The 16,732-nt window shown below is 44.6% G+C and overlaps 1 protein-coding gene across 2 annotated transcripts in view; it reads right to left on the reverse strand.

Moving 5' to 3' along the window:
- Evl (Enah/Vasp-like) overlaps positions 1-16,732 on the reverse strand; it is a 139,169-nt gene that overhangs the window by 84,911 nt on the left and 37,526 nt on the right. Inside the window, exon 1 of one of the 2 annotated variants that reach the window (XM_040742505.1) lies at positions 9,141-9,347. The exons of the other annotated variant lie outside the window; for it this stretch is intronic. Coding sequence (XP_040598439.1) covers positions 9,141-9,163 — 23 coding nt within the window. The 5' untranslated portion in view covers positions 9,164-9,347. Of the gene's footprint in view, positions 1-9,140; positions 9,348-16,732 lie in introns of those variants that run through there. 2 annotated transcript variants of the gene reach the window in all.

The raw sequence follows: 16,732 nt of genomic DNA on the forward strand, positions 1-16,732 counted from the left end.
ACCCCAATAAAAGAATAAGTGATTTGGCCAAAATTAAATAAACTACAACCCTGAGCTCACATTCCAATGGGATATTTGATCTTACATACTTTGGACTCCTTCCATTTAGGTATTTTGACTTAAGCATTCTCTTTCTCCTAAATATTCTTTTACATTCCATGGCAAGATTCTCTTTTACTACAGCAGTATTTGCACATAAGTTTCAAACTGCTAAGCAAAATTATTCCTTCTGTGGACAGGAAGCAAAACGTCTACCCTTAGAAGATCTTCTTAGAGCCTTCCTGGTACTGCGTACTGTCTTTTTCTAGTAGGCTGGGATTTACAATTTCTTTCAATGTGACCACCAGAACTCTTTCCCCCAAAGCCTCCAGAAAAGCCCAGGTTACACCAGTCCAAGCACAGTTCCCAGAATCAAGATGGTCCTGTTCAAACCACAGCTGACTGACGCAGGATGAGTCGTCTGGCCAGGACAGGCTTCAGTTCTTTCATCAAATAGACGTGCAGCAGCAGAAGCAGCTCCCTCACTAGGTTCTTCCGAGGACAGAGTGCATGCATTTATGAGTACAAAGGGGACAGCATCACACTGACCACTGACAAGGTTCAGTAAGTGTGTATGGTCATTAATTCAGCCAAATGGTATGTAAAAAGAAGATGATTGTCATATTTGACAGACTGTCATTGTTTTATAAACTAGAATGGGTTTTAGCTATGGAATAATTAAAAATTAGTGGTATTTTTTTAAGTAAAGGACAGATTCAAACTCTAGCATTGGCAGTAACCCAGTGAGTGTCTGAGATGTAATGTAAGCTCTCTGAACTTTAGGTCCTGGAGGGGGGGAGGTGGTCACAATGTACCAGCACTGGACCTGCTTTCTACTCCTGCAACAACTAACTCGTGGAATGTGGAGGGCACCCCTGCACTATGTTATCCTGTCTGAATATAGAAGAGTCAGGAAGGAACTATGCTTAAATACATAAGGACCTTGAGCTGAGAGTGGTGTGCACCCCTGTGATCCCAGCATGCAGGAGCCCAGGCAAGAGGATCAGGATTTCAAGGCTAGCCTTGGCTACATAGTGAGCTCAAGATCAGTCTGTGCTACTTGGAACCCTGTCTCAAAAATTCAAAATAAACAAAAAAGGACTTTTAAAGGCCATGTGAATTTTTATAACTCAAACATTTTATCAATTCCTGGAATTGTGAAAGCCTACCACACACTTCCTGCTCTTGTACTTGGATAAATTCTGTTCAACTACAAACAGATCTCGCTTATTATGTTCAATAGTTTCATCAAACTCCTTAAAGACTCTGGTGTTTAAAAATGAGACATCCAAATGGCAGCACCTGTCCCCTTTGCTGTCAGTTTTCATTCTGGTCTGTGACAATGGCTTGAATGTGGCAGGAAACTAAAGGAGAAAAGTGAGAACACAGCAAGCAGTGGGAAGTGAAGGCGACTCAGGTCTGTTCAAGTGTGCTGGAACGCAAGCACACGTGCTGTTCCCGTCTTCCGGTCACCCTCTGCCTAGGTAAGAAGCATTAAATACTGCACTACAGGCCAGATCTCTTAAGTGTAATATGGGAATTCAGAAAAGAAGAGGAACACACGGGCTACAAGTTGGAAGTGCATTTGAGGGAGAGGCATGAACAGCCTGGGCTCTAGAGGATGTCATCAATGGGAAAACGAGGGTTTAGACGGGGCAAGGAGGAGCGCACAGACCCTCGCTAAAGCAGTCTCCTATCCCAGCCTCCAAGGTGGGCCTGCCTATGTAGCCCAGCAGCCCAGGCTGACCTCAAGCTTGCTATCCTGTCTCAGCCTCCCCAGTGCTGGGACTCTTACGAGAACACTACAAGCAGTTTTCTGGAGCACAGAAGCTAAACTTCAAGAGAGAGGGCAAAGACCACAAAGGGCTTTATGCGCAGCAAATGAGGAGTCATACCGGCAATGGACAGAGTTCTGCATCAGACCTTAAGAAGGACTGTCCCCAAAGCAGGAGGACCCACTCACCCCATTCTCAACTGCCTTTAACTTTTCAGTCATGGGAAAGGATGAGCTGACCCAAACATTGCTCACACCAGGAATCTGATCTTCACAGATGTCCCAGCCTAGAAGCTCGGTACAGGTGACAAGAACTTAATCCATGGCACCCACTGTGCCCACATTTGAAGACAAAGGTACCGAGTCCTTATCTCATGGTGCTGGACTGCTCTGGGGTGTATGTGTCTGTAAATGTGTCCTCTCTCCAGGGAAAGTATTCTACTGAATGCAACACTGTTCTGTTTCTGAGATGGAGTCTTACTAAGTATGTATCTATTGCTGGCTCAGAACTTGCTCTAGACCACGCTGGCCTCAAACTTGCAGCAATCCTGTCTCTTGAAGGGTTTGAGGAGTGGCCCATGTTTACATTGAAATCTTTCCCACCCCAGCTAAGAACCTGCACAAGGATTCTTGAGTTAAAGTCAGTCTTTAAAGTTCTTCTATAGCTCCTGCTAAGACCCACACATGCCCTATTAAAGCTATAAAGACCCACTTTGCTGGAAGGTTCTCATCACTGAACTCTCACTTTGTTACCTCTTCCTTCAATGGTACAGAATGCACATATCACTGTCTACTGTGGTCTTAACAGGTCAATGGACATTTGTTTACTATCAAACTCTGGAGACAATGGGAGATGGCAATGGGAGGGGCTCCAGAAAGGTCGACACTTAGTAGTGGTCTCTGGTCACATTACCTTAGCCAGAAAATATGGCAATGGACTTAATTAATCTCAGCCAAGGGAGTCTATATGCCAGCCAAGCAAAGATCCCAGCTCTCTGCTACTAATCACACTGCTTAACTCCACTTCATCAACATTTCATTTGCAAACAGGGTCATCTTCCCAGGACTGAAGTTTAGCATTTTAAATCTCAGTGGGTAGGAAGAGGTGAGAAATGCTGTCTGGTCAATGTGTCGGTCTTTTCCCTCTCTCCAGTAAAATTCAAATCCAAGACAAGCATCTGACGAAATGCCCTGCTGCTTGCAGGAAATGCAGACTTATTAATGTATTGAGTGTCTTCTAAATTGCAGGCACCTTGGTAGATGCTTTCCATGAGACGTCTCATTTAAGTTCAATAACTCTTAGAGCAGGTAAGAGCACCATTTAAAGATGGGGAAATTAAAACACAAGGGACCTACGTCACTTCCTTGGTGGAAAGAGTACCCTCTTTAAGACACAGAGAAATCACCACAGACATGGTCACACATCAAAATACGAGAAGTCTGTCCTTGGATTTTCTTGACCAAAGCCTGGAGGAGAGCACACACTGCACCATGTCCTTTCTCTGCTCCCCACAGTAAGCTCCTACACTCTACATCAGTGCTCAGATTCCCATTCACCAACCCCACAACTCATGCTACTTATCCAGGGGTTCACCTCCAGGAGATACCTCCTGCTCGAGGGCTGTCATTCTCCAGCAGCTCAGATTTCCAAGGTGGAATTCTCACCTTGGCATCCTGCATGTGTTCAGCAGTCTTGAAGACAGTAAGTTCTGGAAGACATGTTTATATTTGCCATGTTCAACTATGGCTTCTATTTGGTCACTCTTCAGGAAATGTCAGGTGGATGGTCATTCTAAGAACAGAAAGACCCCTACCTTTCCACCTCCAAAAAGCTACTCCCAGAGTTTGTAGAGCCTGTGCAATGGGAATGACATCTACACTCTCCTAAGTCACTGCCAAGGACCACATGACCACATGGCTCCACAGTGGTGTTCTAGAATGTCCTGGAACTCAGGTCATTATCACCACATTTCTTCAGGTAATGGGTTTTGTTCTGTCCATTACCTGCAATGTGGAGGCAGGCTGCTATGCCTAACAAAACTGTGGTGTCAGTGAAGACCACTTGTGTTTCTTGTTTCCAGTCCCTTTCCTCACTTTTAACTTCCCATTCTGTGCTGATTTCCTCCAACCAGGTCCTCCTGCTGTCTCCTCTAAAGACCCACATGGTTGTGAACCTGAAGAGGCTCTAGACAATCAAAAGAGTAAGCCTCACAGGAACTGTGGCTTGATTCAAACTCAACATATATGTAATATCTCCAGAGGAATGGTGGCGACAAGTGTTGAGATAACCCCTCGACTTGAAGCACTCATGTTTCTGTATAGCCAGGTCTACAAAAGTCAATCATGGCATGATCACTCTGACCCAATCACTGTGCAGAGATGGGGGGGAAAAAAACAGTGTTGGGACCGGGCGTTGGTGGCACACGCCTTTAATCCCAGCACTCGGGAGGCAGAGACAGGCGGATCACTGTGAGTTCGAGACCAGCCTGGTCTACCGAGTGAGTTCCAGGACAGGCTCCAAAACAATACAGAGAAACCCTGTCTTGAAAAAACAAAAACAAACAAACAAACAAAAAACAGAGTTGGGAAGCAGGAAGAGTCAGTTATTCTATCCTAGAGGGGCCTCTGTTCTTCCTCCGTCCTGTCCCTTCCTACAACTATAGTGTACATGGCAGGCCCTGTGACAGATCCTGGGATCCCAGAAGAATCTCTGAAGGTGGTGTTGACTGCTAACACACAGGTGGATTCACAAGATGTTACTGCAGACACACAGAATATGAAACTGACCAGACAGACATCCCTCTAACTGCTGGGTGACTTCATGCAGATTACCTAACTTTTCTCAAATTCTATTCTCACTTCCTTCATTCACTTAAGACATTTACTAGAGCCCATTACAAAAAAAAAACATGAGGGAAACAGCAGTGGGTAACATCTAGGATATACAGACGGTGTTATAGGACAATAAAGCAAAGGAGAATGAGGGGCCCACGACTTTTAGATCCATTATTTAGGAAAAGCAGACAGATTTGACTGTCACAGAGGTGAGAAGTTCACGGCAAAGGTAGGGAGGGGAGTCTACACAGACGACATCAGGAGCAGAGAAGCAGTTCAAGTTCAGCCTTTCCATGGCATCTGTGGCTTGATGGTTCCAGAACTTTCCTCAGGACACTGTGCACCAAATGGAGGCGTGTGTGCACGTCACTTCCGTATATTCCCCTGAATGCTGTAAGTCACCTTTAGGTTACTTCTGGTGCCAAATACATGTAAGTGTGGTATAAGTTGCTATACTGTATTGTCCGAAGAATAGTGCCAAGAAAGCAGCCTGTGCATGGTCTGTACGGATGGAGACGCCCCCATTTCTTCCCTTTCTTCTTCTCTCGTGTTTCTTTCCTCCTTGTTCGTTTTTGGGGCAGGTCTCACGTTGAGCCCAGGCTGACCTCAGACTTGCTATGTAGCCAAGAAAACCTTGAAGGCTGACGTTCTGCTTCATCTCCCAAGTCCTTGGGTTGTAACCTTGTGTCACCACTGGAGCCCTGCTCTACCACGCCCGGCTTCCCATATCTCCGATGTGAGTTTGATTGAATCTGTACATAGCCTACTAAAGGAGTGAGTAGATCAGCCAGCTGTGTATGAGGCTCAGCTATGGCCAGTCTGACACACAGCCCCTTCTTCTGCAGAGGTCATGATGGGCAGTGGTTTATAAGCCTGCTGCTGCTGCTGCTGCTGCATATTACCTCCATGGGCCTAGCAAGTGTCTAGATCTTTCTTAGTCCATTTTCTCATCTGAAAAATGGGGATGGCCACTCTTGCCAGAAAATTGTATTTTGCTGTCAGCATGAGATAGGATAATATAAACTACAATTATACCAATACTTTCTACATGAAGAAAAAGAGAGAAGAGGACCCTGGGACAGCCCCATCAGATTGTCTACATGTGCTTTTAGGCCTCTTGTGTGGACACCTTTCTCCATACAACTAAGGACACAGAGGCCACATTCATCTCAAAAAAAAGGAGTCTAATTTCGCTACAAAATGTTTACATGCTATTACTCCTTATGGCACTGTGCGTTCCTTGAGAGCTTTGGTGAATCCTGTCTTAACCGTTTTTTTCCTGGATGCTTAACACTATTTGACATACAGTAGGGCTGTATTAAGCAGTCACCACAGTTCATTAACCAGGATTCTGTGAGGAATAAAGAGCAAGCAAGCCATGCGGTTAACTTGGTACTCTCCTGAAGTCTGTGCTGTGGTGTGTGCTAGACCAGAAGAGCATGAAAACTGCTGGTTATTGACCTGACAACCCTAAGAAGTGTATCAGCCCAACATACCATATGCGGGAGAACATAGGGAATTTACTGCTGCCTGCACCCTGCACCCTGCACCCTACACCTAGAGTTACAAGAGCCTAAGAGCTGGAGAGGTAGCTGGCATTTCTCAGTGGTTACAGAATTCTGCCCACCATAGAACTGTAACACCAGGCAGATGGCTGTAGTTTGCTGTTGTGGTAAACATGGGTCGTTTATGTTTGGCCCTTTTAATTTGCTTTCTATGATACTGGAGTGTTTTTGCCTAAAAACAAAAACAAAACAGTATGAGATGACCTAAGTCAAGTGCTTTCTGAACACTCAAGGACCTGGGTTTGAACTCCCAGAACCCATGGAAGCCCAGCTGTGGTAGCATACACCTGTAATCCATTAGAAATGTTGATTCTCACCAGGTGGCAGTGGCACCAGCCTGTAATCCCAGCACTTGGGAGGCAGAGCCAGGCAGATCTCTGTGAGTTTGAGACCAACCCGTCTACAGAGTGAGTTCTGGACAGTTGGGGCTGGTACACCGAGAAGCCCTGTCTCAAAAAAAAAAAAAGTTGATTCTCAAGTTCTACAAGAATTTTATATTTAGAATGCCACAGACTTCCCTCCCAATAAGCCCCCTGGGATTCTGTGGGATTCTAAAATCTTGAGAACTGACTTAAAGTGCCACACTCCTCTCTAATCCCAAGGACGTCTACCACCACCACCTGGCTCTCAGGTGCACAAGCTCCTGGACTAGAACGCCATCTGTCTTTACATTACTAAAGTAGTGTGTAGCTGTATCTAGCAAAATTCTTTGTGGCCAAGTTGGGTAGAACCCTGAAGCAGGGAATAGCAAACTCCCATTTCTAGTCTACTTTCCATAATGCCATCTTTATTTTCTGTTACTCAGAGTAGGTGCCTTTAGCTTAACTCCCTCCCACCAGGTCTTTCTTGACTTTTGGGTCAGAGTCTATCACAGTGAAAACAGTTTTGCTGCTCTCTATCTTCCTCCTTAACCATGAATCATAATGGGGCTCTAACCTCTGCTCAGAGGCATTAAAGGCTGACTCCAGAGAAAACGCTAACAACAAAATCTGAGCTTCACAACAGTACAGCCATCTCAGTTACTTTTCTGTTGCTGTGACCAGATGCCATGACCAAGGCAATTAAAGAAGAAAAAGTTTATTGGGGGCTTACAGTTTCAGAGGGTGAATCCATGACTATCATGGTGGGAAGCTTGGCAGTAGGCAAGCATGACATTGGAGCAGTAGCTGAGAACTTACATCTTGAGACACAACAATGAGGCAGAGAGAGAGAGAGAGAGAGAGAGAGAGAGAGAGAGAGAGAGAGAGAGAGAGAGAGAGAGAGAGAGAGAGAGAGCTAATAGAATGGCATAAGCTAAGAGAATGGCATGAGCTTTTGAAACTTCAAAGCCTACCCCAGTGGCACACCTCTTCCAACAAGGCCACACCTCCTAATGTGGGACTAACTGGGGAGCACACATCCAAATGTATGAACGTATAGGGACCATTATCATTCACACCCTCACAATGGCTTTCTACAATTTACAGAACTTGTATAACTCTTACATTTGTATTACATTAATTTGTATGTGTGTGCATGTATGTGGAGGTCAAAAGACAACCTGTCAGTTCTCTCCTTCCACCATGTGGGTCCCAGTGTTCAAACTCAGGGTCTCAGTCTTAGCGGCAAACGCCGTTGCATGCTGACTCCTCTCACTAGACCAGGACCTAAGTGACTCTCACAAAGTGACTCTAACCTTGAAACCAAGGCTGGAACCCAGGATCCCTGATGCCGTCCTTAAGTGCAGCTACTACGTCACAGCAGACACTACAGAAACAGTTCCCTAGAGGAGCTATTCAAAGCACTGAGAGGCCACCCTGAAAGGGCACAGGCCTCATGTCACCAGGGCATGTTGCACAAGTCCACTCACTCCATTCAGAATAATGCAGACACATGCTCTGAAACAAAGGATAACTTCCGGAACCCGAGCATCAAGTTTAGAGCAGAGGGTGGAGCCACTCTTTGCAGCTCACTTTTCTGTGGAAATCTAGTGGTCCTCTGTCTACTCTCTTGGTCGGCTGGTTCTTCTCTTCCAGGTTCAATGTCTATTGCAGTAACATTTACACGGAACAAAAAAAGGCCTGTCAAGGTAAAGCTGAGGTGCCACACAATCACCCTCTCTGCCCGTCAACGTGGTATTAATACTCAGTTCTAACACATACAGGAATTCCACTGGAAAAAGGAGGAGCTGACAGACGCAGACACACATACGCTTGTCCATAGAAATGCATACAGGATGATCTGACTGTCTCCGTTCTGCCTCCTTCATTCTCGTTTCTTAGACACTGGCTCTGTTGGCACATCCCTTCCTACATTGAGACTCTGGGTATAGCTTCCCTGGGAAGAGATGGAGGAGCAGAAGGAAGAAGTCACAAAGGATCTAATCTGGAACATTAATGATGACAACAGCGGAAGAGCCCCGGAAAGAAGCACCCAGTTAACAAACGTTGTCAAGGCACATCCCAGAAAGCAGCCTAGCTACGGCTTTACTAACAGGAAACCAGAGCCAAATCCAACCCAGCCATGCAGATCCGTTTGCAGAATTTTTCACCCTTGCTGCTACAGTCCCCCCGCCCCTGCCTTTTTTGTAAAGGAGCAGTAGACTGCATGAGTTTGACAAAGGAAGAAAACAAAAGATAGCGAAAGACTCATTCTGGACACACAGTTGCTATTCTGTATTCATAACTCTGCATCAGCAAGCACAGCTTGCAGGATGCACAAGGTGGGGTCCTCCGTGAATTTACACAAGATCAAGCCAATTATCCATGCTGCACTTCCATGCAGTAAACATCCCTGACCCCCGCCACCTGGATAAACCCCACCAAATGCAGACAAGAACCCCCTTTTTTGGTGTGTAGAACCAGCCAGAGCCTAAGCAGTCATTACACAGCAAAAACCTAGAGAGAACAAAAACCCAGCATCAGATCGAGAGAAAACCCAGAACATACCTGAATTCTTCAAATGCAAACATGACCTAGTCAGAGGCAATTTCCTTGGATTGTACAGCAGCCTTTTTGGTATCGAGGACAATCATTTAGTCAGTCAGATGGTGCAAAGTGCAGGAAAAAAAGAGGCGAGCTTTCCACACCCCCAGTACTCTGAAGTAAAAGGCTCTCTGCAGACAGGGGCCTGCAGCCTCCAGCTCCGCCAGCTGCTGACAAGCGGCAGCTAACAGGGGAGGCAGCTAGAAAACCATGTGATCATTCCAGCAAGTCTGATTAATGCAGTGAATGCTTACACTTCGGCTGGGCTGGATTAGCCTGGAGAAATAAGTCGAACCCAGGGTGCGCCCAGGATCCTGGGTAAATCACGAAACACACCCCACCTCCAAGAATTGTATAGAGTGGGGTGGGGTTTCTGCCACGAGGATGAGACCTGCTCTATTGTGATCTGCTTAATGACCTCATCTTCCCAAGGCTCTTGCTGCTACAGAGATCAGACATGACCCATGTTACAGATGAGCATCATGCAAGTGGTAGCCAGGCTACGTAAGGACAGCCAGAGAGTGGAACAATTCCTCCAAGTCCAAACTAGCACAGGGACACATACTTCTCTGGCGCCACAGTCAAAGTTCACACTTATCAGCATGTCATGGCTAAAATGACCCTGGAGGGCCACTCGACTCGTGGTCTCCTTTGTTTGATTCTTCGGTTACTGGGTGCATGATGTTAGTTCCTTGAAGTACAAAAATTGCTGTAATACTTTCAGAATAGAAGAAAAAGGAAATGAGATGTCAGCCAAAAAGAAAGAGAAATGTTTACCCGTTTGTAAAGCTCAGGCTGGCGAGATCTGGCAAGTATACTAAGGCTGCCTCCTGAAACCTGCTATGAAGGAAAATCTTCAGCATTTGGACTGCAAATTTTTATAAAATAAGGGAAAGAAACTCAAATAAAAACTTGAGTCACTCAACTTTTTTTTTTTTTACAAATAAAATCATTTACTAACTGAGATTCTACTTTAGGAAGGTTCTGGAGGCTGACCCTTTACACACCTACTGCCTGAGCTTTGGCCTTCAGCATTTTTGTATCTCTCCCATCAGTAACTGAACTTCCTTATTGCATTCTACCCTAAAACTGTCAGAGCACTTCTCCAAAAATGATTTTAATGCCACCTTATTTTAACCCTGTGCCCACAAGACTAAGCAAAAGCCCTGGGTTATGAGGTATTGTTTCTTCAATTAAAGTGTCACAAACACCAGCTGGATGGTGGTGGAGAACGCCTTTAATACCAGCACTCGGGAGGCAGAGTCTGGCCCATCTCTGTGAGTTCCCGGCCAGCCTGGACTACAGAGCTAGTCTAGGACAGTCAAGACTCCACAAAGAAACCCTGTCTCAAAAGAACAAAACAAACACCAAACTCAGCCAGGCATTTGTGGTCCCTCCTTTCTTGGCTGGTCCCAGTCAGGGCAGGTATGCCTGTGGCTGCAGAGGCACCTGCTTCTTCTGAACTATCAAGGACCATTAGTGGCTCTCTCTGCTGTGGATTTAGTGGCATTATAGCATCAACATGTCTATCCAACATATGTGGGGGTGAGGGTCCCACCACAGCAGGGGTGTTCACATGGAGTAAGCTCCGTGTTCCTAGCTCGCACCTGGGATAGACTGACAAGAAGGGGATATTCAAAAGGGGGTTGCTGAAAGAACCTGCTTTGGCCTGTACCCTGTATCTTGTCTGAGAGTAAAGTGATCCAGTGTTCACAGTCACAAAGGTGCTCTGGGTTGAGGTAAACTCTTCATGTGGCTATCTCTGTCTCACAGAGAAAGAAGGCCCAAGAAATCAATTAAGGGAAATACAATGACCAGGCCCATGAAACAGACAGGTGAGTAAGGGAGATCTAGGGTCCTGGGTCCCTAACCCCAACCAAGATGATCTGGAACACCTTCCCCAGTATCCCTCACAAGTCCCTGAGTGTGACCTTCTGGTGACAATAGCTTTTTGACAGAATTCACATTGTAGCAGACATACGACACTCCATGTTATCAAACAGTCTGGCTTTAAATCCCAGAACCCCTACTTGTTAACCCTAACCCTGGCAAGCTAGATACCCACAGGTAAAGCTGCAGTAATATGAACACAGCTTGTGTATCTTCCATACACGCCAACAAGGCATGTGTCTAAGTGCTTACAGAGCACACAACATTACATAGATGTTCTGCATAATCTTTACTGTCTCATAAGATATGCACTCATTGTATAGCTCTGATTATTGAGGACTCTTCATAGAGAGGCCACCTTTAAGTTGGGGATGATGAGGAACACCTTTAATCCCAGCACCCAAGGCAGAGGCAGTGGATCACCAAGTTCAATGCCAGCCTGGTTACAGAGTGAGTTACAGAAAAACCCTGTCTTGGTCAAGGGAGATGCATTTATTTGTCTCTTGGTATCTGTGGGATATTGGGTCTCTGAATAGATAAATCCACACATGATCAAGTCACTAATGTAAAATGCTATAGTATTTGCTCATATCTAAATACAATCCGTATGCTTTAACTCATAATTAGATAGCGTATAATATGTAATACTATGTAACAATAATATAATGCCTATATAAATAAATGTTTTACTTAGGAAAAAATAACAAACAAGTCTATACATGTGGAAGGATGGGGGATGGAGGACTTCTAGGCCCTGTAGTTGTTTTCCACCAATAACTCACAGGCCTGGTTATTCCTTTCTGGACTATACCCTAAGGTCCTGATAAGAGTTGGCAAAATAAATGTTAAGAAATCAAATCCTAAAATTAGCAAGTGCATTTTAAACATCACTATCTAAGATCCACCAATTAACAACAAAAAAACCAAAGCCTGATGTAGTTAATACAATGTTTTCAACATCACACAGTCATAAGTGGAAGAGCCATGGCTCAGACAGTGGTTTGTCTAACTCTAACATGCTCTACTGGTGCCTTAATACCAATGAGTCATCTAGTTCAAGCTACCTCCAGAGGATCCATTCAACAGAGGTAGGCAGCTAGTGGCTCTAAGAAAGGTGTGTTTTGGTTTGGATATGAACTGTCCTTGTAAGCTCAGGTTTGAATGCTTGATCCCCAGATGGTGGCCCTGCTCTGGGAGACACACAGACTTTGGAGGTAGGGCCTCACTGGAGAGCTGTTGAGGGTGGACCCTGAGGTTTACAGCCTGGCTCTGCTTCCTGTTCCATCACTGGTTTCTGTTCTACTACGATAGAGCCCCAGACTCAGGTTCCTACTATCATGGAGCTGCCTGCTATCATTGCTCCTCTGCTATGATGGACTGTATGCCCCCCAAACAAGGCAAAATAAATTTCTCCTCCTTTAAGTTTCCTCTTGGCAGGTCTGTATTTGGTCTCAGCAATGCAGAAAGTAAATAACATCACAGGGCCGGGGCACTATGATCTGTGTATGCTACCTTATATAGTTGAACTGAATGTTATGAGTACCATATTTATGGCAAGGCAAGAGACCTCTAAAAGGTTTAAACGGCTCAGATACACTCAGGAAGAAAGCAGGTAGAAAGCTGAGCTTACAGAAGTTGGGACCAATGGGAAGTGGAGTCTGCCTCTCAGACCAGGCAGATCCTTGACCACATGGTTCTGTTAACTGAATGTAAGGGAGCATAAGGAATAGTAACTGAAGTGATCGGCCAAGACTTCTAGCAGCTACAATTTTCTCAGGAATAGAAAGTACTTTTGTGGCCATAAAATGTTAAATTATACAAATGGTCACTCCAAGGCATCTACCAAAGACCTGAGGTGCAGAAAATACATACTCCGGATTTAGGACGTAGCTTCCCTGTGTACTAGGAGGGAATAACTGCATGTTAGTTTTTCAGCTACTTATTTTTTAAATTAGTACTTCCTTGCAGCCCTAAACAAAACAAATACTTAGATACAATAGAAAGGCTCTTGCAGAAGGTGCCAGAGCCTACAGTCCCACAATGAGATGCCATTCACCACCCAAACACACCTTGGGTGGCATCAGGCCTCTGGCAGATCCTGTCAGTGTTATTTTCATAGGCCACCACAGCTGCCCTGACTAACCCCGGTCTCCTTTCCCAGGGTTACAGTTCTACACAGGTCTGCAGCCAGTCTCTGCAGTGTGGAGAGCCCTCTTCCCCAATCATTGGGCAATGGCTGCCTGGGACTTTTCTAAAGAAAGAAATTTGGGATGCTATGTACAACACAAACATTAGCACAAATGTTTTCATGTCCCTGACAATGGTCAAGCTGTCAATTTTCAAGCTAAATGAGAATATTTTAAACAAGTGACCTTAGGGTAACATGAACACCTGGGTTTTAGAAGCAACATGCTTCTAACAATTTTCCAAGAAAGCAAACTGCTGATCTGTGGTACTCAATTGCACAACAAGAGACTAGGAGGAGTCTTTCAAATCCTGTTGTCCTACCAGTTTTACTTGGCAACTGTTTTCCCTTTCACATTTTTAGGTTGTGGGCACACAGCCATGATGTACGTGAAACAAAATAAGAACCGAGCATATGAGCAGAGTCTGATGTGCCAATCAAGTAAAACAAGAAAGCAGTCCTGACATTTACGGATGCGAACATTCACTACTCTGTGGAGAGAAGAAACAGGAGACACAAATGGAAATCAGAGTCATGTCTAAAAATACTACTCCCATCCCATGGTCCAACCAGGGGTGTTTCCAATGAGTAGGGAGCACTTGAGAGTGTCCTCAGATGCCTGCGTCTTTCTAGTCTCACTTAGTTCTAAGACCCTGCTCCTACCCTCCCTCCCCGCACCCATTTGCACCTCTCTGCAGCACCTTCTCCTTGTGGTCTGAGCTCTGCAGCTGAGCAGTCAGCCTCCAGAGCCTCATGTCCTGGACTCTGGTCTGCCCTTGTGTTTAAGTCCCATCTGAGCTATCAGAACTGATGGGGCTGTACTTCTGTATATGTTTCTCTTATTGGTTGACAAATAAAACACTGTTTGGCCAATAGAGGCAGGAAGATAGGCAGGACTAGGAGACGAGGAGAATTCTGGGAAAGGTAGGCAGAGGGAGACTGCAAAGAGACACCATATAGAGACCAGGAAGATAGGACGCGCCAGGTCTTCCCTGGTAAGATAAGGCCAAGTAGAAATATATACATTAGTAGTTATGGGCTAATAATGAAGACAGAGTTAGCCAATAAGAAGACCTAGCCATTGGCCAACAGTTTTATAATTAACATAGTGTCTCTGTGTTTGTTTGGGGCTGAAGCAGCAGGACCAGGCTGGAAAGGAAACCCCAGCAACATAAAACAGTTAGGCATATATGCATATATATATGTGCATATAAAATCTTTGGTTAATAATGTCTTGAAATCACTCAATATCCTAGATTTCTAGATGAATTATTTTTTTCTAAAAAATTTAAACTGATAGGGAATGTATGACTGTTGCATTGTAAACTACATCCTACTCCAATTACACAGTTCAACTGGACTTCCAGTGATATTTAAAATAGAAATGTAAAAGTACTCTGTATCTCTATTTTGAGGAAATCTAAATTAAGCCACCAAAAGGAAATGTTCTACTAAAAGCAAACATAGTTACATCTTAAAATTCACTACTGCTTAGTAGTGTGGAGTTTTTCCATTCCCACCCATAACAGACTCTTCCATCAAATCGCCACTGTCTCAGAGATTTTGTTTGCATTCCCTTAACAAGTACTTGAAGGAGGGACTGGAGTCAAGGCTCAGTCTATGAAGTGCTAATGCCCAAGTCATAAGGACCTGAATTAGGATCCTTAGGTGTGCTGGGATAGGCACAGGGGCGCATGCCTGCAATTCCAGCACTGAGGAGGTACAAACAGGAAGGCCTCTGAGGCTTGCTGGCCACCAGTCTAGATGAGTTAGTAAACTCCAGGTCCTGTGATAGATTGTCTCAGAAAGTAAGGCTGGATGGAATCCTAACGAGGAAGACAGCCAGCATCGACTCTAGACTCCATGCACATGCATATACACGGGCATACACACCCAGTACTTGAAGAGCTCTTGGTGCTAAACAGCATTTCAGATGGTCAACAGACAGAGCAGTGAACTGCAGGAGGAGCTACTTTTAGGGAGCCAGGGTCTCCCTAGGTAGGCCAGGCCTCAGACTCAAAATCTGTCTAACTCAGTCCCCAGTTACCTATGTACAACCATCTAGTGATTTAATTCTAATGCTAACCTTTAGTGATTTAATTCTAATGTTAGAGGCCAGGTGATAAATGGATAAGCCAGGGAATGTTTCAATAGGTGATTAAAAAAAAAAAGACAGTGGCATTTGCATCAAGTTTTGAGTGACAAGGGTCCAGTAGACTAGGTATCAGAGAATGATCCTAAACCGCAAAGGAATCACTTGTGAAAAGGTTTCAGATAAAGGGAAAGTAATTTAGCATTCATCCATCTCACACGGGGCAGGTGACAGGTGGGACAGTCAGGGTAAACAGGCAGTGAACAGAGGAAGGTAAGAGAACTTTATGAAATAGGGAGTCAAAGAGGATTTTTTTTTGGACAGTGAGTAATGCAATCTGTTTCTCATTTTTAATAAAAAATGGACACAGAGAGATCAGTTATAAACTAGCCCAGTTAAAGAGATAATAAAACTTGAAGCATAACATTCATATGGGAACAAACACGATATCAGATAATTGTTTCATGTGGTCTTAGATATTAATGGAACAGAACAGAGACCAAAATTACTTCTAAACATTCATTTTAAAAATGAAGATTACAGCTAGCACTGTATCTTCAAATAGGAGATTATCCTTCTGAACAAGGGAGTTGTTCCAGTATTGTCCTGATGTACTGAAATTTGTCAAGACAACATTTCCAGAATAGAGGGAGAACTGGGAAAATAAAAAGCAAGTAAAGCGAGTATGTAATCAATTGATAAATGTTTCACCAGTAATACCTACAAGGCTAGCATTGCTCTAACCTCAACAGATGAGACAAGTCAAAGATGAAGCCACAATGCACACCTTCCCAAGTGAAGACCACACCCCCAAAGACTTGGTCACCAGTCCATTGAGCTATTAGGTAGCAATGGTATTGTTAGGAGTCCTATGATATGAATGTTTAATGCACCCCCTCCCATACCCACCATGAGCTCACATGTTTAAACATTTGGTGACAAGCTGGTGGTGTAATTTGGGAAGTTCCTTCAGGAGAATGTGGAGGAAGTTGGTCACTGTGGTATATATAGGCCTTGAGGTTTTATAGCTGGCACCACTTACTGTTCACGCTCCACTTACTGACCACAGATGCAACGTAACCAGCCTGCCTCCTCCCACTGCGGTGGGACACTGTCCTCAAACTGTAAGCCAGAATAAACCCTTCCTTCCTTAAGTTTCCTCAACTCAGGTACTTTGTCTAGTAATAAGAAAAATGACTAATACAAGGAGGTAGAACCTAGTTGAGGCCAGCCAGATAGCCATTCATTAGGACATTAGGATGCTCTCCCCTATCTTCTTGTTTCCTGGCTTCTCATGAGCAACTTCCTCTACCATATGCTTCTGCCATGCTGTAGTGTGCTGCATCAGAACCAACACAAACACCAAGTGACCATGGGCAGAAACCTCTG

The sequence above is a fragment of the Mesocricetus auratus genome, unplaced genomic scaffold, assembly GCF_017639785.1.
Source record: "Mesocricetus auratus isolate SY011 unplaced genomic scaffold, BCM_Maur_2.0 Super-Scaffold_15014, whole genome shotgun sequence".
NCBI classification, from domain to species: domain Eukaryota; kingdom Metazoa; phylum Chordata; class Mammalia; order Rodentia; family Cricetidae; genus Mesocricetus; species Mesocricetus auratus.